Raw genomic sequence first — 22415 nt, 5'->3', positions numbered from 1 at the left:
AATTATATTTTTAAAAATACAATAATGCGCTTCTTTTCAGAATAGTTATATTCTTTTATTATAATATTTTATATATTAAACTTATTTTAAATGATTTATATATCGCAATTCATTTAGTACATAGAATTATACTTATAATTTTGAATGTTTGGATATTTTGATGTAATAATATACAGTGACAAAGAAACCTAGACACAAGATATTAAGAGTTTATTTTATGCTAGTAATTCACAAAATATTATAATTTTTTCATCAAAAAACAAATTTGTGTTTAAACTAAATAAATTTACAAGCTTGATTTTAATAAAGGCATTGAAAAAATTTAAATAAATTTGCAAGAAAGTGCCAATTTTATTTTCTTTTTATCTGTTTTTATTTTTAAGTTATTTTTAAGTTTAAAAATATCTGTAAAAGATAGTAAAATTGTGGTAGAATAATATTAAATAAGAAAGCTAATTTTATATATGTATATGTAAATTTAATTATCCGGATGTACAAGATATTAATTTATTTTATGTTACAAATTAAAAATATGTTTTTAATGGAAATACATTACTGGCAATATTTCCACGTCTAATTAAGTTTTCTGAAAAAAGGTGTGTTATATTATTTATAGCATACAATAAATTTCCATATACTGTATCTGAACAATTGGTTTCATGATTGCACATGTATATTTTAATATTAATTTTATACGTAACACGTGATTCTTTAAATTTTTTCGTGTTTTACACAGCTTATAAAATTATTAGTTAAATTTTATTTTTAATTCTTATAAATTACAGATTGTTTAAAATGTGTATAAATGTTATTTTAAAAAATTATTTTAAATTTATAACATTACGATTATTCAGCTGGAATAAAAGTAACCTTCTAATTTTGAGGTGAACGGAAAAAGAAACACTAAATTGTTTATAATTATACTTTTACTTTAACTGCGGTATTATTGTATATTATTGTAAGCAAATACAAATTTGTCAAGATTTCTCTCTTTTATTGTACATATATAACATTTTTTTTCTAAAATAAACGTTTAATAATGAAAGTTAGTTTAGCTTTAAATATTTTATGTTTTAAAACTAAAACATTTTTAAGTATTTAAAGAACGGACATAAGAAAGAAAGAAATATCTTAATATATTAAAATTAAATATTAATTCAATAGAATTTAATTATAATTGAACATTCTTCATTTCTTTCATGAATGTAGCATTTATTTATTGATATATTTTAATAATGAAAAATATTTTGCTATCGTCATTTTTCTGAAAAATTATACGATAATGTTTTTTCTACATGTTAAAATCACACAACACAGTATCTTGAGAGATATCGATAATTATTGAAAAATAGTTACAACTGAAAATGTTTCAGTTATATATTCAAAAAAGAATTTATTTTTAGATATTAAAATGTTTTAAATAATAATAAGTGGTTAAAACATCTGCCCTGGAAAGTCGGAAGGTTCTCATAAATTCTTTACAGTACAAGGGGAAAAGTAATAAAATGTAGAGGAGACACACAGGCTCGCTTATTTACAAATGTAATTAGAAATGATATAACGAGCGAATATTAAATTTCAGATATTATGTGGTTATATTAATTCTTTATTAAAGCGATATTCTTATATCTGAAGCATTTTGACTACACAAAATTTTTATCGACTACACAACGTCTTTACAATATTTAGTATTATAAAAATTGCGAATATTTGAAATATTTGGAATAAACTACTAATATTTTTGCGCCGACGAGATCTGTAATTTATTTCAAATATTCACAATTTTTGTAGTACTAAATATTGTAAAGACGTTGATGAAGACTCTGTGTAATCGAAACGTACGATTTAAAAATCTTTTGAATAAAGAATTAATACACCATATAACATGTGAAATTTAATATTTGCTCGCATAAAGTTGGTATATCGTTTTTAAAGCTACAAGTATTTAAACGGAGACAGAAAAAATATTTTATTCTAATAATATCTTACATTCAAACACTTTTTTTTGTGTATGATGGTTTGTATACTCATTAGTAGTACTCATTACTATACTCATACTATACTATACTTCATTAGTATACTCATTACTACTTGTTTGTTAGTATGTAAATTATCAACATCTTTGTACTTGTTTTATCTAATAAAAAATTATTTAGCACATTAGTTTTGCGTTATATAAGTAATATTGCAATATAATTTTTTATATAAATCTATAACTAGAAGCGATCTTGCAAAACAACACACATACAGATGTGTATGTGTGTATAGGTAGACGCGTACGTCAGAAGTAGTCAGGAATTCTGAGATTCTGCGCAGGTGAGTCTGGGATGTTGATGTGGCACATTGGTCCCGTTATTCTTTCCCGAACACCGCATGCAAGAGACGACGAAATTATGATTTCAGAGAAGGCTGGTTTCTCTTGATGTAAGTGTATGTGTGCAAAGTGGAGCATGATAAAATATGATATGTTCAATCGATTCATCCGTTACTGAGAGGAAATAAGAACGAAGCAGACAATGAATAACATTGCGTGCTTCTATGCAATTCATCTGTATTATATTTCTCTCGTTAATTTGTTTTTTTTTAAATAAGTATAAAATTAAATACAATTTACAATAGTATACGCGCAATATTATTTACGCAAATTCAATTTAAGACGTTCGTCGTTTTCCTTTTTGCATTATCTTATGTTATTCAATGTTCAACGTCTTTGACCTTGATAATACATGCAATTATTAGTTTGTTTGCGTAGATTCTTAGAATTATCTGCAACTGAATTGTTCGTCTGATTATCACGCTTAATTGTGTCTAGATTGGCAACGCATGGAGAAATCGATCGAATTAATAGCGATTATGCGTTTATTTTTTCAATTAGACAATTAAATCGCGGTGTGCAACAAACAAAAATTTAACATTTTGACTGATAACAAGATATGTATCTCAATTATTGACTATCTGTTTAATTGCTTAACTTCTGTTCTAGGTTTAAATAAAAGTATCTCTACATGTTTTTTAACAATTACTAATATTATATCTATACTTAATTATCTTTCCAAATAAAATCTTTGTGAATTTTACCTGTATGTGACGTATTATTTTTGTCCTCAAATCATTCACATTTCACATATCAGGTTATTTTTGAAGTACACATACTGATTGATTGTAATCTACTTACAGACTTTGAGCTGCGATTAAACTTACTTGTAAAAATACGTAATAATATTACCATGATGATTTATAATTAGTGCAAAATCAACATCCGTGCGCTCCCCACCTTTGATACGACAGAATAAATTCAACCGGCAATCGGAAAGCGTAGAATCGTGATAGCTACAGTCAGTAGACAGTTAGCTTGCACGCGAAGCGGATTCACAATGTCAGTTAATCAGGTATTGCTTATTTTCACATAAAACAATAGATTAATTAAGAGGAATTAATCGACGGGTTTTTCTACGAAATTAAATTCCACAGAGTTAATTTACGAAATAAAAATTAACTTAAGAAATGATTAAAAATCGAAATAAGATTATTAAAATCTTAATAAAATTATGTTTATTATCTAATTTTGTCGGACATACTAAAACAAATAAAAAAAACAAACAGAATAATGACTAGAGAAAGGATAAAAAATTATATCAATTTTTGATATTTAAGATTAAGAATTCATAAATTCATAAAATAAGAATTTTCGTTAATTCCTTTTAATTTATGCGTTTTTAAAATAATTTTTCGACCAATATGTAGAATGTCTATATTCAGTTTTATCGTGTCGTTTATTTTAAAATACTTGCATGCGCGCGCGCGCGCGTGTGTGTGTGTGTGTGTAATTTACAAAACCATTAAAATGTTTTATATGTTGTTAATGACGATTGCCTAATAAAGTCTTTTGTTTAAGAAAAAATACACTTTACTAATGTAAAAGTTGCTTCAGTCTTATAAAATCATGTCTATAGTTAGTCTGTTAAAGAGTATAGAAACTTAATTTTTTGGATACTATTATTATTTTCAATGACAGTTTTATAGAATTCGATTGGTATCACAAGCCGATGTTCTCAGGGCGGTATAAGAACTTTCATTCTTGGCACCCAGTCTCACACCTACACACACACACACACACACACACACACACACAACACACAGAAGGAGAGGAATCGTCATGATTGATCACGTCGATCTTGTCGATCGAGTCTTTCTTCTGTCCCATCCAAAATTTCACAAGAACAATTTAGAACTGATTACTACCAATCTTTTGGATAATGATTATCTTCTAGATTTTATTTTTAATATCATTCGTGAACGACTCAGATGCCTCTTTTCGAGGAAATCTAAAAAACATATTTCTGATGATACTTCCGATGAAATGAAAAAGATTACTTGGTTTATTGTTCCGTATTTTCCTTTAACATCTGACAAGTTTAAAAATATTTTTAGAAATTCTGACATTAAAATAGTTTTTTACAATTTGAATAAATTCTGTAATTTTATTAAAGTTTAAAAGAATGCCCTTCCATCTTCTTCTTATAAAAATGTAATCTATGAAATTTCTTGTCATGACTGTGACGCGTCATATGTGGGACAGACGAGTAGACAACTAAAAACTCGCATCTCCGAACACTCCGCAATCATATTTGCAAAGACACCGCTTATTTTGTGATTACAGATCACAAATTGCATTTTGGTCATGAATTCAATTGGGATAATATCAACCCAGATAGAACACAAAAGTCATAATGATATCATCAGGGTATCATCATGACTTTATTTATCATTTAAAAGTCACCGATAAGAAATGACGCAAAAATGATTTAAAAATGAAAAAGGAATTATGCTCCAGTGAGCAAAATGTTATCAAAAAGACTTCTTAAAGTATTCATGTTTGAGAGGTAGTCGTCTTCTAACACCATCAAAATAATAACATAATGATATCATTGTGTTATCCAATGCGTCGATTTTAGAAAAAAAGACATCATATATATGACATCTAAAACACTTTTTATAAATGTCATCTAAATGAGAACTGCAATCTGACTTCTTATAAATGTCATCTAAAGGAGCACTGCATTTTGACTTCTTCTAAATGTTAAGAAAATGTTACTATTAAACATTTTTTACACTAAAAACAAATATTCTATTTTTTAATAGTACCGTCTTAATTCTAAAAGATTTGCTTCTTATGTACAGCCTCGAGAAGATATTCTAAAATGTAGAGGAATATTGAATAAACATGAAAGGCTAGATTTAAGACAATCCTCTTTAAAAAAATTTTTTTTTCTTTTAGCAAATAACATGCAATAAAAATATTTTTTTTTAGTTTTTTAACAATTTTATTATTTTTATAGCTTCATTTTGTATTGACTGTTTTGCAAGATTCTTATTTCACTAATTACAATTACGTATTATTTTACAATTTTTAAAAAAACGCGTCGGTGCCGGCGGGATTTAAACCTACAATTTCGGAATAGCAACCTAAAACGCTAAGCTAATCGTACACTTGTAATATCTTGAATAAAAAGTTATATTTAAAGTAAGGCTGATTTGAATAGAAAGAAACTTGCGTTGTGAGTACTGTCCGAATACTAGTCTTTCGTTTATCATATTATTTGTAATTCTTTTTATGCTCTAATAATATTCGCCACATGTGTTCAAACTAGGTTATGTTTTGTCAGAAATATCTTGCGAAAAAATATATTATTTTTAGAGAAAAAAAACTTAATAAGATCTTTAAAAAGTTCTTTTAAAGAGCTCTTCCCTCTGAGACTCTAGAGACATCTGTAGATAGATATCATAAAGAGCTCTTTTGAAAGACATCTTGGAAAAACTTACTGATGTCATTTTGAAGAAAAATTAATGAGGTTTTAAAAAAGTTCTCTTAAAGAAGTCTTTTGAAAGACATCATGTACAAAGATAACTTATTGATATCATTTTCAAGGAAAATTAATGAAGTCTTTCAAAAGAACTCTTCCTCTCAATAATGGTCACTGGGACACTATATTATAGACAAAATCGTTTTTTATAGTTTCCAAAATACTTATATTGTTTTAATATACAGTTAAAATAATGTAAACAAATGAAAACACAATTATAAATGGAAATTAAAATATGTGACTTTATTGTGACCGATGGATGAGATATTGACCATATTGAGAGATTGAAATGGATTTAAAAGTGAGTGCTGGCGCCACCGCTAAGCGGTCACGCCGCGGGCGATCTTCTCGCGAGTCGAGTGCGGCTACAGGCGTTGTATCTAGGTCTCACCGCGGCTGACTTCCCAGGTCATACTTCAGTGAGCTGCTTGTTGTAAACCTCGAGACAAATACTCGTTCTCATTTTTTTCAAACGTAACGTGTGTATGGAATGCTGTTCCACATAAAATTTTATATTATTTACATGTAAATAACAATTTGTATTGTTATTTAATCTTGTATATGATTTAAATGTTTAATTCAAATTTAATCTTTTTTAAATCCTTTTTAACGAAAAGAATACAAGAAATTCTTTTGTAAACTAAACATTTGTTACGTTTACATTAATGTATTCTGTTTTAATAAATCTATCTGGGTTCCGATCTTATTTTCAATTGGTCTTAATACTGTATTTTCGGTGCAAAAATCCCGATTGATTCGGATTACTTTTTTTTAAATCGGTTTTAATCTCGCACATTTTCGGCAGGAATAGTTAAAAAATCATTAAAAAATCATTTCTTTATCAAGAATTCATCACAAAATTATCATAGAAAGTGTATCGAATGATGTCATAATGATTTTTTTCAAAATGACCTGATGTCATTATGATCTTATTATGATTCCGTGTTCTACCGTGTTCTGGGGAGATCCTTGACCATGAGAGATTTTATTATAAATAGCTTATTTTGGAGGTTTTATATATCAAGTGACAACACAATGGTCTTAATTTGCAATCAGACACCGATTGTCTACATCACGCGTATTTGTCTATAACTTATGATCCGTGTGTTTACCGTTTTTGTTTTTGTATATTTATATTATTTTATTACCGATTTGATCTGCAGCACCTATGTATTCATTTTGTGTATTTCTGACTTTTGCACACACAAGACATGCTTACCGCACAAGCTGATTGTGCTTCATTTTAATTTTTCTGCGACAATTGAGCAAAATAAAAAGAAATTTGTGATCGCTTTTCTTTTTCGTATATATAGACACGTTGTGCATTTTTGTAACCGACAATCGCTGATTCTGAGATGCGTTCTTTCTCTGGGATTTAATTTATGACTAGTTTAATTTATTTTTCTATGGTTCACACTATTTCTTTTCGTAGTTTGAGCCATGTCCATCATTTTCGAGCTGAATAACACGATTATTTTAACATCTTCCTAACAGGGAAGCTCTCTACTTCGCTGTTAGTGGATGCTATTGTTTACCTTGTATTGAAGATGATGAAAATAATTTGAAGCAGGAGCCGAAACGTTCGTTAATAAATTTATGTGATTTTAAATGATACCTTGAAATTATACTACTCATTGCGCACTGTTTATCGCGCCCGATTCGTATTCGCCGCCTTATTTTTTATTCTATTGATACATTTTAATTTTTCAACTTTAGTCTACTTGAAAGCCTCGAATGTAAATTTTAAATAATGTTATTGAATTTAATGTATATGAAGTGTGTATGAATTCGACAAATAATATCATGTTATATGTGAGCTGTGGTTGTGGAAAGTGATTATCATATTCATTTCTCTTGCGATTTTTAAAAAGCTTTAAGTTTTATTTAAAACATTTTTTAAGCTAAAATTTATTAAAAAAGTTCCTTTTTAATAAAATATATTTTATGAAATGTTCGTAAAACCTTGTTTGGCATTTATTTGTGTGTAAAATCTATGAAAGCACATTAATTTATGTTTTCTTTACAAATAAAAGTGTCCTTCGTAATACTTGCTAGTACTCTACGATTTTCTTGCTATTTCATAAATGTATCCTTTTTTAATTGTAAAATTAATTAAGATATAAGCAATTAAAAATTAATTAACATTTTCTTTAAAAATTCATAATTCTGTTGCTAATAATGATAACTGAATTCTTTCTTTTTTTTAAATTTCCGCAGAATATGTTCTAGTTTACGAGAAAAATATAAATATTACAAAAAGATTTTGTTCTCTCGTGTTTATTTAACAATAAACTTTTCAATCTGGAAGAGAATCGAAAAATCTGGAAAAATAATTTTTATATATTAAGTGTATAACTTAATTTGGTCCGTTTTTTTGCTTGAAAACCGCATTTATTTGAACGATAAAATGAATTATCTTATATCTTATTCAAAGTATTGTTCATCAGCCACTACTTTTTTCCATTTTTCTGGCAATTTATGGATTCCGTCGCGGAAGAAGCGTTCATCTTTTGAAGCCAAGAATGAATCGAGCCAATTTTTGATACCCTGTTCTGAAGTGAAGCGTATCCCAGTTAAAACGTTCTGCATCGATCGAAACAAATGGTAGTCGGAAGAGGCAAGGTCTGGGCTATAAGGCGGGTGAGCCAGAACTTCCCATCCGCTATTTTTTGGATATAGTTTCGGGAAATAGTTTTTAACCGGAACAGCAACATGAAGCCGAACGTTGTCATGGTGAAAGATTATGGACTCATGTCTGATCGCATATTCTGGACGTTTTTCGGCTATAGTTCGCTTTAAACGGATCAATTGTTGCCTGTAGAAGTCTCTCTGATGGTTTGACTAGGTTTTAGCAGTTCATAGGATCACACCTTTCCCACCAAATACAGAGCATTATTGAGTCCACTCAAAATTTGTAAATACATTCCATGACAATCCAGGATTTTCCAGGAATTTTTATCAAAATTTCAAGTAAGATTAGAGAATTTTTGAATGCAGCTTTGAAATAAATTGATTTTATTCCACACGCATTTTTTAACATACTTTAAATATGCAATCACAAAATCTTGAGATTTGAATATTAAATTAGAGAAAGTATTGAAAGGAAACAATATCAACTAATATCGTACAATAATCTGTTTACAATATATATATATATATATATATATATATATATGAATGACTCTAGCTATCAGAAGTACAGAATTCGGAAAATTATAGAACATACATCGCTAATTTAGCATATATATAAAATATTATATTAATTGAATAATATATATTGAACAAAGGAATTAATATTGAATTATTAATTATACAAGGCTTGGTAATAAAATAAAACTCAGTCATAAAACTTTTTCTCAAAAACTTATACATTGAGATATCAAATTTACGAACTACAAAAAATATTTAACATAAATCTCTTTCAAGAAAAAATAGTTTAAACTATTAAAAACTATATAAAGATAACTTATTTAAAATTATAATAACAAACGTAATTTATGTATTCAAAGAAAAGCTAAATAATATTTATATATAATTATTTATATATAATTTATATATAATTTCAGTGAACTAGATTTAAAAAATGTAAGAAATTATTTTGTCAGAAACATATAAAATTTAAATTTAAAAGTAAAACTTTAAAAAATTCCAAGACTAATGATTAAATTTCCAGGAAAATCCAGGGGGCACAATGTGAAATCCGCGCGGATTCCGATAGCACACGGGACCGATAGCACACCACCACTCACAGCGGCCGATACCTAGAGTTTTTTCCGTTGGTTGGATAAGTCAAGATGATTAGTTGGTGGGCTATCGCACCCGCTATCGTATCCCGTCCGTGAAATCCATGACTTTTCATGATTTTTTAAGTTTTTCCAAGCAGTAGACACCCTGTTTTTCTTAAATATAATAATTTAGTGTAATACTGAAATCTGCAACATTTGCGGATAAATTGAGACATCTGTCCTATATGCCACATAGAAGTGTAAAATAATTCCTGAAATAGTATATTTTTCAGTTATCACGGCGATTTCTGACAGTTGATACAAATATCTCAGTTTCCCGCATTTTTTTTAGGTTTCAGGATTACGAAATTATTATGTTTTTAAAGGAAAATTAAAAAAAAATAAAGCTCTAGCAATTAATTTATTGCATCGTATTTTTTGTTATTTAAGTCAATAGAGCCAAAACTTGAATTTTTCTATATCCCGTATATGTCTTATTTTTGATGATTCACAAGTGAAAGTGTCACAATGTTACATTGAGTTTTGTCTGCATGGCTTTTAATTTACTGTATTGTATACTTCGAAAAAGAGAAACAAGTTTGTAATATCCGACCCTGACTCACGTATGGTAATACATGTTTTACGAGGTGGGGGATTAGCGTTTTTAACTTGTGCAAACATTCGAACAGCAGTCATAAAATACTTATAATACCTAGAGTACAGTTGTGCGACTAACTATAAGGATGTCTCTTGTCCAGGTATTGCAGATATCTTTTTTCATTTCTGATTGCGTAAAGAGTACATTATCAATTATTTGTGTGAATGTATAATTTTATAAAACAATTTGTATGTTTTGTGCAAAAAAGTGAATTCTTTGTTGTATTTTTTTCGGAGTTCTAATAGATATCAAAAAAGCGTCGACGGATTAATTGAAGCGGAAATGAATCGAAAATTGATCGGTGAAGTAGCATATTAATTTTATTGATCTCAAGTTGTATTTGTGCATAATATTATCGTACGCATTTCCCCGGGGAAAAATTTGGGACAATAGATTATAACTTGAATGCATTCAACTGAGGAAAGTGCAAAAGTTCCAAGAGAAGTTTTGAGATTGCTATTGCAACTCTAACAATCATATAGCTAAAAAGTTTAAAAATGATTAGTCATTATTGACATTAATTTGAGTGCATAATGCTGACAAGTAAATTTGAATTCAGCTAAAAGCAAAGTCCACAAATTCGTCACAATTGCCACATTGGAACGCAAATAGTGGGGGGAGGGTCCAATGAAACGTCGACACATGCGCTCAGCCCCCACTATCTGCCTCTCAATGTGGCAATTGTGACGAATCTGTGGCCTCTAGCTGCAAGCTGTTTTTAAGAAATTTAATGCAAAATCATCCAAAGGTCACTTTCATAGTCTCTTAAGCTTATCCATATTTATAAGCTGATATACATAAATGCGCCGCTGAGATACGTAATGACTAACAACAACTTCTGATAAATATGTCTTAAATATTAATTTTCTTGTGTATTATTATTTGCAAGTTAATAACATATACAATATTATTTATAAATAATGAAATTATATTGTCCTTATAGCAATTCGAGGCGGCTGCCGAAGCTGTAAAGGCACTTACAAAGCGCCCTACTAATGAGGAGCTTTTGGAACTTTATGCCTTATTCAAACAAGCTACAGTTGGCGATAATAACACATGTAAATATTTATTAATATTATGAAAATTAGACAAATAGTGATAGTATTAAATTTTTAATTTTACACACACACACACACATACATTGTGTGTGTGTGTGTGTGTGTGTGTGTGTGCGCGCGCGCGCGCGTGTGCGTGTGTGTAAAATCCTGATCTGATGACAATATATATATATTAAAGCTTTAAAACCAAATATGACATCAGAATTGTGTCATCAGATCAGGATTTTTTTACCAGGCTTTTTTTATCAGGCTATAGTGTAATTTTAAAGAATATTTGGCAATTTTTTTAATATAAAAAAAAATCCTGACTTGATGGAGCAATTCTGAGGTCATATTTGGTTTCAAGGCGTCAAAATACATAGGGATACATAGGTGTCTCGGACATGACACTTTTGTTTTTCTGTGTGCCTGTGCAATTGTTATAAGGCATTTTTAGTTTTGAGCACTTCTAAATTTTTTTAAGGTACACTTTTAACCTTTAATTATATTTATTTCTTCATTATTCTTAAACTTAAGTGTATTATTACACGAAGGTACATACACTCGAGTGCTTTTTTGTTATTTAACTTTTTATTTGGCCGTATACATTTCGAGTTCTACAAAGTTAAAACAATAACATGGAATTTTGTTAATATGATTTTTTAAACAATCTTTTTATATCGAAATATTTCTTTGATAAATCGATTGTCATTCTAAAGAGCGGTGTTTAGAAACATTTAGAGACATCATTTTATGCTTGTTGTTTAATGTTAAACGGGGATAAAATGATATTTTTAATGAAATTTTTAATTGTATTTCTAAAGTTTCTGAACGCATGAAAATTCTAAATTAGGAAAATTCTAAACAATAGAAAATTAAAAATATATAATTTTGTAACAAGGTACTGTGTTTCTTTTAACTTTTTAAAATTATTTTTATGGATAGCTATATTGCAACTACTTTTTTTCTTCCATCAATTATGCAGTGCATTAGATTTTCATAAATCACGTCTTAAATAATAAATATTTCATTACTTTGAGTCTAGAATCTGTCAAACAACACTCTAACGAATGTAATCGTTCAAGTTTCAATAGAAAATATTAATTATAAACAAAGTTATTCAATAAAATAAAAATGCCATTACCCTCTTCTTTTCTAATACTTTTCATAATATTTCTAAAGTTTTTAAACGCAGCGAAATTTTAAATCAGTAAAATTCTAAACGATAAAAAGTTAAAACTGTATAATTTGTAACAAAATTCTGTGTTTTTTAAAACTAATCCAATGTTTAGAAAATTATTTCTGGGCTAGCCATATTACCACTACTGTTTTTCTTTCATCGATTACGCAGTGCATCATGTTTTTATAAATCACGTCTTGAGTAATAAATATTTCATTACTTTGAGCCAAGAATTTGTTAAATAACACTTTGATGAATATAATCGTTCTAGTTTCCATATAAAATATTGATTATAAACAAAGTTATTCAATAAAACATAAATGAGAGCCATATTACCCTCTTCTCTTCTATTATTTCGTAGATTTTTCTTTTATTATCAACAAATATTAAAATGAGAAGACTACAATTTAAATGGTAATTAGTGTCGGTGATGAATAATAATCCTATTTTACAACCATATTGAAGCCTTACTTCTTTTCTCCGCGATTTGTTATTTACTGATTGTTTCACTGTTTAATTAATATAATTACAATTGTATAATTGTTGTACAAAGTAAAAAAAAACAAAAGTTAAATAGCGTGCGTTTAATGTGCGTCTAATTGTAACTAAAAGAATGACAGCTTAAGAATTAAATGATCAAATATTGCTTACAATAAAACGTACATAAATGTGAAAATAGCGCTAAAATCTATTTTGGCTGCATGTCCGTGATGCGTATAATCTTGAAAAAGTAAATATTGATTTCGTGTAAATAAAAAAAATTAACTCTATTTAACAGTTAAGTGAGGTATGTTGATTTTAAGCTGCATAAACCTTGATTTTAGCGTATAATAGTAATTGTTAATCTTCTTGTTTGTGATTAGGGTTACCTACGCTGAACTTTACGCAATTTGTCTGGCGCTATTTTTCATTTTAACCAAAATTTGCTCCAAATAAATTCAAATATACTTACAGGACTTTAAAGAAATATACGTTCTTACAAATCAACTTATCAATATATTGAATCTTGATATTATTCAATATGTTGGATGTCGCTGACATGTATCATAACGATTATAACGTGACGTTTAACGGAATGTTGGACTGACGAAATTATCGACATTTTTTGCAAACGATTTCTTCGAATTGGGTTTACAGAATTGAAAATGCTTTTACAGAATTAAAATATATCTGCTAATCTTAGGTAAGAAGCTCAATTTTATGTTAATAACAAAAAAATTAAAAAGTACAATAGTAATTACTCACATCCTCACTTATCCACATCGTAGATCTGTTAAGCCATGACAATGTCAGTTTATCTGACAGTTGTACAGGTTTCCTGGGCAAAATAAAACACTGTCACTTTTCGGACAACGTAATAGAATAACATTAAATCATCGAAACTTAAATCGAAAGCTTTTTAAAAAAAAAACATTACTTGCATAAAATTATATGTACGTGCATGCAAAATAGAGGTGCACAATGGTAAACAGAACGCTTATAGCTATATAGAAATGGAAGAAGATTAGTTCCTAGATACCGTGATGGATGGCGATAAAATCGAAGAATAAGGACAGATGAAATGTTAACCAGTAGTGCGATTCTCTAACTCGTTATGTTGTCGTTATGTGTCTATAACGATAAAAAGCTGCGTTGCGCAGCTTTTGTATCATGTATAATATCTGCGCAACGACACTGTAACGATACCGAATTGTCATAACAAGTTAGAGAATCCCAGCACAGAAGCGCTAGCATATTCTCTTTATGGTACTCTTTCTATCTAAAAAAAATTTGCAGTAGCGACATCGAGTGAGTGCCATTGACAGTCCAGCATCCCTTTAAGTCCAAGTAGCTCAAACTTTAAACTATGATGAATTCATGTTAGTAGTTATAATACAATAAAAATGTCGTTGGATTGATCAATGTGAGACTACTGTGCGTTATTCGCGTCAAGCGCGCCAAAATTTAAAGAGCACATGAACAAGTAGCAATTGTAACTCTGTGCCGGTTTGATCTCTATCTCTTATCAATAGATATTTTTGCAGCTACTCTAACAAACATGTGAGCTAGATTGAAACAAAAATTCAGCATTAACAATGTGCTATTTAATTATAGTATAGTATTATTTGGTGTAACATTTACTATTTGAATTTTTTCATAATCTAAAGCTTTCTATTTTTAATTTGGCTTTTGTATTTAGTTTTAAATTAGTTTTATTTATTTTTAGTATTTTTTAACACATTCATTGAGTAAAGAAAATTAAATTCATCATCTTGCATCCAAAATTTGGATGTAAAAGACTATGAATTTACGTAACTGCAAATTTTTTTTATTTCTCTTGAATATATTTATATATTTTCATAATTTATCTATTATAGTCTGAAGTATCCTGCATATTAGCAAATTATTATTAAGGTAATTTTATCGCGTAATTTCCAACAAAAATTTAATCCCTTCGTATAATAATTCAATAAAAACAAGCGTAGCATTAAGCAATTTTATTACAGAATGTATTTATATAAAACAATAATCCGAATAGCTTGTATAAAATTTAAAAATTATTGAGTAAGAATGAAATCAGTAACAAATTTTTTAAATGTTAGTACGAAACATAAATTTATTAATAAATTCAACACAAACGCTTCGACTCTACAGAGTCTTTTTCAATGGGCGTAACACTCTTATATTAACGACGCAATGTAATGCAAACAACTTTCAAAACGCCATGATGTTCGAGTATAAATAATCCGGCAATTAATGTCCATGATCTACAATATTTTTAATTGCTTTGTCGTTTACCATACGCGAAACAAATCGTGTCGATATGTTTAACAATCATTCGCTTCTCGTCATACAACTTATATAATTCGTTCGATTCTCGACCATCACAACTTAGTAACGAAGCGCCTAGAAAGGCACTCCATACGCGCGAACTATCGTCGGCTAGTACAATTGTACTTGGTCGACCCCGGTACACCGACGCGCTCGCGCGCCCGCCGGCATCGCGCCAAACACATACAAGCTCCGACACGTATGCTCGGTCTCGAGTGGCGGGGATACTGGCTGCCGACGTCTCCCCGCTTTCGACCTCTCGGGATTCGAGTATATAAGCTGGCCGATCGCGAGAGTTGAGGCTCTCTTCTCCTGATTCGTTTCGACCGGAAGAAGCCACCTAGGTCCAGAAAGGAAGTCAAGCGTCTTGGCTTCCGCGAAGCACTCTTCACCGACAGCTGCTCCTATTCCGCTTTCCTTCGAATATCACGGGCTCAAGCAAACTTGGGCTCGGGCAAGCGATCTTGCCTGCTCGATGGAAATCCAGCTCCGACTTTTGCTTTCGGCAACGCTCCACGACAAAGGGTGCGGGAATTCCGCACCTCTATCAAGTGCTCTTGGCGTGGACGTTGCCACCCGCCAGAAACATAAGCGGTATTAACCGCCACGCGCCGTGCCGCGTCTCGCATTCGCGAATCGAGCTGGGTTCCCGCGACGCTGTCCGCGCTCCCGTCCGGCCTACAAGCGCTCGGCCGTCATAAACAGTGCGAGGCTACTTATAACCTCTCAGGTGATCGCCGAACATCGCGAACGCACAAGTACATGCGTACGACGCTGCTAGGTCGTGTCATAGGCACCTGTTCTATTGCCCGGATTTAAAGCTCCGATTATATATAAATTCCGCGTTCGTCCGCTTGCTGTTCTATATAGCGTCCGTCTTTCTTACATTCTATCACACCGTCTACACTTTTTTGTTATAAAATTACATGCTCTATAATTTCCGCGTTACTTTCTTTGTAATCAGTATCGTATTCAATAAATCATTGTATATATTTTCTTTCCTAAACATCGAATACGCATTCAATTCTCTTCTGGCGATCTCTCGCGTTTTTGCTTCCGATATTACCGCCCGTGCGCAAAGCGGGATTGTTACAACTTAAAAAAAATATTTTTTTAAAATTGTGTCAAATAAAAAATTTTCCTTGCAAATAATTAGACTTATAGTTCGTCGTTAGAGTCGTTATATAACATATTCAACACTGGTCATTTGTAACTTCACTTTCACTTAAATTGTGAACTAAATTGTAAAATAAGTAATATTATAAATGTTTAACAATAATATAAAATAATATAATATAAAATATATGATTAATATTATATACATATTATATTAATAACATGTATTTTGTATAATATTTCAGCTAAACCCGGTATGCTGGATTTGAAAGGAAAAGCCAAGTGGGAAGCCTGGAACAAGAAGAAGGGCATTTCACAAGAAGTAGCGAAACAAAACTACATCGATTATGCTAATGAACAAATCGCAAAATATAAATAGATTTATCTACTGTTATGTCTCTGCTGTAGTCATGAATCAAAATAAATACATTTAATGTTCTTTTTAGGTAATATCTTCTTACCTTCTGGTAAATTAAGGCGATGCTGGAGATACCGACTGAACACTATTATTTTTAATTTCAGTAAACTTTTTATTGAATTCAAAGAATGATAAATCCTTCTCTACAATTAAAGTATTGACAAAAACATAATACGCTGGCTACAATTTGACACGAAAAACGGAAAAAAGTTGCAAAACTATGTGCTTCTGTAGTAGTCTCGTGACAATATATATTGCGTATAAAAGTTCTAGACTTTGTACCTACAAAATAATCATCCAGCCTACTGTGAATTACACGTAAGATTGTTAGTGTGCTTTCAAAACGATCCTAGAAGCTTTAGTATAAAAGATATTTCTAATCAAAAATATCGTGTTTATGTGTGCGTGCAGAATCGATGTGAGAATCGATGAAGAGATTGAGTGAGACAGAGCATTAGTTTAGTTCTTCGATGTTGCATTAGAGACGCTAAAGTCAAAAGAACAAGGAAAGATGAGTGCGTTTGACAAAGAGCGCTAGCCTATTCTCCTAACTCTTTGCCTCACGCGCGATCCACAGTTTGTAGAAGAAAAATCTGCAGCAATTTGAAGTACCGATGTCGAGTGAGTTTCACCGTCAGTCCAGCATCGCCTTAAACACTACAATTTTCATTGTAATTTTGATGCGTAAATATATTGGAACTTGATAATATGATATGATCATTCGTGATCACAGAACCTGATAAAATATACGCTGCGTATATGACACATAATTCTTATTAAGGGAATTAGGCAGTCAAATGTAAACTCTTCTTTACAAGTCAATTAAAAAGAAATAAATACTCACCTAGATTTATCCTTTTACACAATATTTATTGCTAGCATGTAGATAGAAAAAATTGACCCCGTCAGCTAAACGTGAACAAACAAATTATTCGAAGAGTTTACTATCAATTAGAAAAGCAACAGATTTCACACAGGCTTTGCAATATCTGCAGTATCAGCAAACTGCTGATAGGACAGGAACTATTGGCATTCCAGCAGAAATCGAGCAAATAGTGGTGACAGAACTGTTGTCAGATTGGCGGTACAAATCAGGCATAACCTGCGCAATACAATCTGACGGCAGACTGGCAGCAGAAATCGAGTACCGCGTGCTGACAAGATCTGACGTCAAATTGGCGGCAAAAAACCAGCAAGATCTACGCGACAATCTGACAGTAGACTAGCAGTACCACGCGAACACGCCGTGCCAGCATATTAGATAGGCGACAGAATTAGAGCAAGACACAATCTGACGGCAGATTGTTAGCACAAATCGAGCAACCCGTGCTGAGAGGACCTGACGTCAGATTGGCGGCATAATTCGAGCATAACTTGCGTAACATAATCTGATGGCAAACTGGCATCACAAATCGAGTACCTGCTAACAGGATCTGACATCACGCTGGCAACAAAAATTAGCAAACCATGCTGTTTTGCATATTTTTAAATTGTAACGTCACTCTTCATGAATTTATTAAGGATCTATTCAGACAAACTTGCATAATTATATGCGGAAATAACATATGCATAAAGAAAATGATTGATCCATTTTTTTATGCATTTGCTTAATTATTGGACCAATCAATTTCTTTATGCATATGTTTATGCAGTTATGCATGATTGTCTGAATAAGCCCTTAATTGTCAAAAATGCGTTTGGTGCAATGTGCTAGTGACAACTGACTTAGAGCCCACGTATTTATTTCAGGGAAATAACATTTATTTTTCATAACATTTAATTTAATTAGCATTAGTAGCGTAAATACAAAAATAAACATTTACACATAAAAATATATATTACACAAAAAATAAAATAAACATAGCATTAATAAATTTAAATTTCGCAAGAGAAACAGAAGGTAATGTCTCTTCGCAAAATAAAATCACGTATTACAGTATTTTTATCCTTTATTTCAAAAAGACATTGCTGTTACAAAAAAATTTATAAATTGCAGCATTTTTCTGTAATATTAACTTTGACAGTTACAAGAAGGTACGGCTAGCAAAAATAGTTAAAAAAATTGGAATTGGAAATAGGACCAAAGCATGAAAAAACATTACTGATGTAAAAAAAACTTTCCAAAACTCAATTTTGCAACCAATTGGTATAAACAAATTATTAAAACGTTACTGTAAAAGAGACTTGATTGCGCCAATCGATCTTATGGGAAAAATTACTAAAGAAACGTTTCCCAATTGTTATAAACAAATTAATTACAAAAATCAATTTTGCAACTAGTTTGTTTATAACAAATAGGAAAGCGTTGTATATGTTTCTTGAGTCATTTTTCCCGTAGAATTGATTAGATTAATCAGTTTTCTTCTACATTAAATTTTTAGTAATTTGTTTATAACAATTAGTTGCAAAATTGAGTTTTGCAAGCGTGCTTTTTACGTCAATAATGTTTCTTTATGCTCCGGTACTATTTCCAATTGTTTTTTATTATATTAGTCTGGCCATGAGCAGGAATAATTATTTATATAGTTTATATAGTTTATTTTAAAAATATTTAAGGCTAAATAATCAAAGGGCCAGTGAGAATTTCCGCCTGATACTCAACACGTAAGTTTCTTCCTGTTCAAATTAGCTTTACTTCAAATATAACCTTTTATTAACGATATCACAAGTGTACGATTAGCTCAGTGTAAGCGTATTAGGTTATTGTCCCAAAATCTTAGGTTTGAATCCCGCCAGCGCCAATGCGTTTTCAAAAATTGTAAAATAATGCGTAATCATAATTAGTAAAATAGAATATATGCAAATTAGATTAATCTATAATAAAAATAAGAATAAAATCTGCAAGAAAACTGAAAAAAAAAAAAAAATTTATAATAAAAATTTTTGTTTGTGTTCGCATTTACAGACAGAAACGGATAGAATTTGTAGTTGTTTATCTGTTTTTACAGACAGGAACTAATAGATTGCAAAATACATTTTATCGGTTTTTGTCTGTAATTACGAATTAAGAAACGCATAGTAAAGCAGATAGATACGGATAGAATACGTTTTCTGTCCATTTTTATCTGTAATTTTTACCATGGGAATGACGTTACAATTTAAAAATATGCAAAACAGTACGGCTTGCTTGATTTTTGCTGCCAGCGGGACGTCAGACTTTGTCAGCACGGGGTGCTCGATTTGTGATGTCAGTTTGCCATCAGATTATGTTACGTAGATTATTCTCGAATTGTGCTACCAATCTGACGTCACGTTCTCTCAGCACGGGGTGCACGATTTGTGCTAGCAGTCTGTCGTCAGATTGTGTTGGGCATGTCATGTTCGAATTCTGCCGTCTATCTGACGTCATGTGCTGGCAGCACGGCGTGCTCGCCTGGTGTCATTTTATTGACATAGGATATCAACAGGTTCTGTCAACAAAACGTAAGCAGAATTTGAGATTAGTTGAGTTCAGTCTGTCAACGTCTCGATCGAGTTCAGTTCAAACAATGTTGGTACCCGTCCCTCTACCGTAACGCGGGGACGATACGACCATAATCCAAAGGCTAAAGGGGCTCACACATGAAATGCATAACATAACATAAGCACAACATAAGACCGACGGGCCAATGAGCATCCAGCATAAAGTCGTCATATTAATTTACATAACATTTTCATTGGTCCGTCGATCTTATGTTGTACTTATGTTATGTTATGCATTTCATGTGCGAAGCCCTTAAAGGGCCTCGCACATGAAATGCATAAAATAACATAAGTACAACATAAGACCAATGCACCAATAAGCATCCAACATAAAGTCACCATATTGATTTACATAAGATTCCCATTGGTCCAGAGACCTTATGCTACGTTTATGCTCTGTTATGCATTTCATGTGCGAGGCCCTTAAGAATGTGAAAGCGAAGTTAGCGCTGCGACGCGTGGCAAGGTGGCACAAAATAAGGCGGGAGAATTCAAAGGCTAAGGAAACATGATTTAAAGAATGCAGTCAGGAGACGACATAGTGTACTAACCGGAGTTTTTAAGATATAGAATATGTTAGGGGGAGAGTTAGGGAATGCTTCAACCAAAAAATTAATAAGAGCACGAGCATTATTTCTGTAAAAGGGGCAATAGAAGACAACACGATTAATGTCCTCCTTGTTTTCTCCGCAGTGATAGTATGCTGTGTGAACAATGTTTTATCTATAAAGGCTTTCTGAAAGATTGTAATGATTGGATCTTATGCTATTGACGGTAACTATTTGCTCTTTGCTGAGGTTTTTCTTATAAAACCAAGGCTTTTTAGCATACTTTTGGTAAAATGCAGCAAATGTACGCCCCTTGCACATGGCGGCGTTTTCTAAGTAATTTCTGAAAAGTTTATCTTTGGCCGCTATAGCGCCAGCGAATAAATCTGTGTGAGGGATTTTGAAGCGAAGTTTGAGTCCGGAACGAGAAGCTTCGTTGGCTGTCTCGTCAGCCCTTTTATTGCCCGCTACGCCCACATGCGCAGGGATCTAGACCAGCGTGACTTTTAAGTTGTTCATTGAGAGGTCCAAAATTTTATCTTTAATTCTGTTGATTAAGTAATTGTTGTTACCCCGGGCGCTAGCAACAGCTCGTAGAATTCTGAGGGAATCCAAGAAAATGACGGACGAACTCCAACTACGAGATTTAACGAGAAGTAATACCTGGATGATTGCCCAGGCCTCGGCGGAAAAAATTGACATGCCAGCAGAAAGCTTGTGTTTGATTGTTAAGCTTATAATGGGCACATATAAGCGCCAACTCTATCTCCACTGTTTTGAGCCGATCCATCGGTGAATATAATAAGTCCTTTACATGATCTTCAATAATCGCTCTGGCACGTGCGGCCGCAGCACGTTTAGCAACCCTTGTAGAGAGTTTGCAAAGTGAAATGTCAACGGTCGGGCTGAAAGAACAGGACTCCAAAGAGGAGAGAATACTAGGAGGCACCTTGAACCGGAAAATAGTTTTAATAGTGAAATCAAGTTAGACGAAATAATTAAATAGAGGGAATTTCTGTATCACAAAATTACGATCCTTGAAGAGAACAGATTCTCTCTTCAAGAATAGAAGATATTTAACAGCCATATTATCTTTAGCCGTGATGCACTTGTAGATATATTTTATAATCAACATTTCTATTCTGGGTTTCAATGGGGGTTCTCTAGATTCGCACAACATTATATTGATCGAAGTTGAGCCACGATAACCATACGCAATACGCAAGGCCCGATATTGTAAGCGCTAAATTTTGAGAAACAACGTTTTGTTGCCGCAAAAGCAAAAAAGTTGAGAGGCATATTCAACAACGCTTCTGAACAAAGAACGATATAGAGTAACGAAAGCCTGTGGATGAGAACCCCATTTGGTGCCCGTCAGCGAAGAGATAACATTGACAATTTTATGACCCTTGTTAATTAAATATTTGAAATGCGCTTTGCCTGAAAGCTTCGAATCCAGGTAAAGGCCAAGGAATCTAACAGTATTTATTTTAGGGACCTCTTGATAGTCAATGAGAATAGGACGCATGTGAACAGGGAATCTGTTCCTACTGAACACCATGACTTGGGATCTGCTAGGTTCCAAGTCAAGACCTT

General features: G+C 31.6%; 1 protein-coding gene across 2 annotated transcripts; it reads left to right on the top strand.

Moving 5' to 3' along the window:
- The first annotated feature begins 3233 nt into the window (after nucleotides 1–3233).
- LOC105205627 (acyl-CoA-binding protein homolog) lies at nucleotides 3234–16830 on the top strand. 2 transcript variants are annotated; one of them, XM_011175053.3, is made up of 3 exons: nucleotides 3234–3389; nucleotides 11191–11305; nucleotides 16637–16830. In XM_011175053.3, exons 1-3 carry the CDS (start codon nucleotides 3375–3377, stop codon nucleotides 16768–16770), a joined length of 264 nt encoding a protein of 87 aa, XP_011173355.1. In that variant the 5' UTR covers nucleotides 3234–3374; the 3' UTR covers nucleotides 16771–16830. The 2 variants fall into 2 exon arrangements, with proteins under 2 accessions (XP_011173355.1, XP_011173346.1); XM_011175044.3 differs by lacking the exon at nucleotides 3234–3389 and adding an exon at nucleotides 10199–10347.
- Nucleotides 16831–22415: the final 5585 nt, after the last annotated feature.

Source organism: Solenopsis invicta, chromosome 1 (assembly GCF_016802725.1).
Source record: "Solenopsis invicta isolate M01_SB chromosome 1, UNIL_Sinv_3.0, whole genome shotgun sequence".
Taxonomy (NCBI): Eukaryota; Metazoa; Arthropoda; class Insecta; order Hymenoptera; family Formicidae; genus Solenopsis; species Solenopsis invicta.
This window is presented reverse-complemented; position numbering and strand designations above follow the sequence as displayed.

Coding starts and splice junctions, on each gene's coding strand:
- LOC105205627 (XM_011175053.3), top strand. Junction 11,306..16,636: donor AGTTGGCGATAATAACACAT/GTAAATATTTAT, acceptor ATAATATTTCAG/CTAAACCCGGTATGCTGGAT.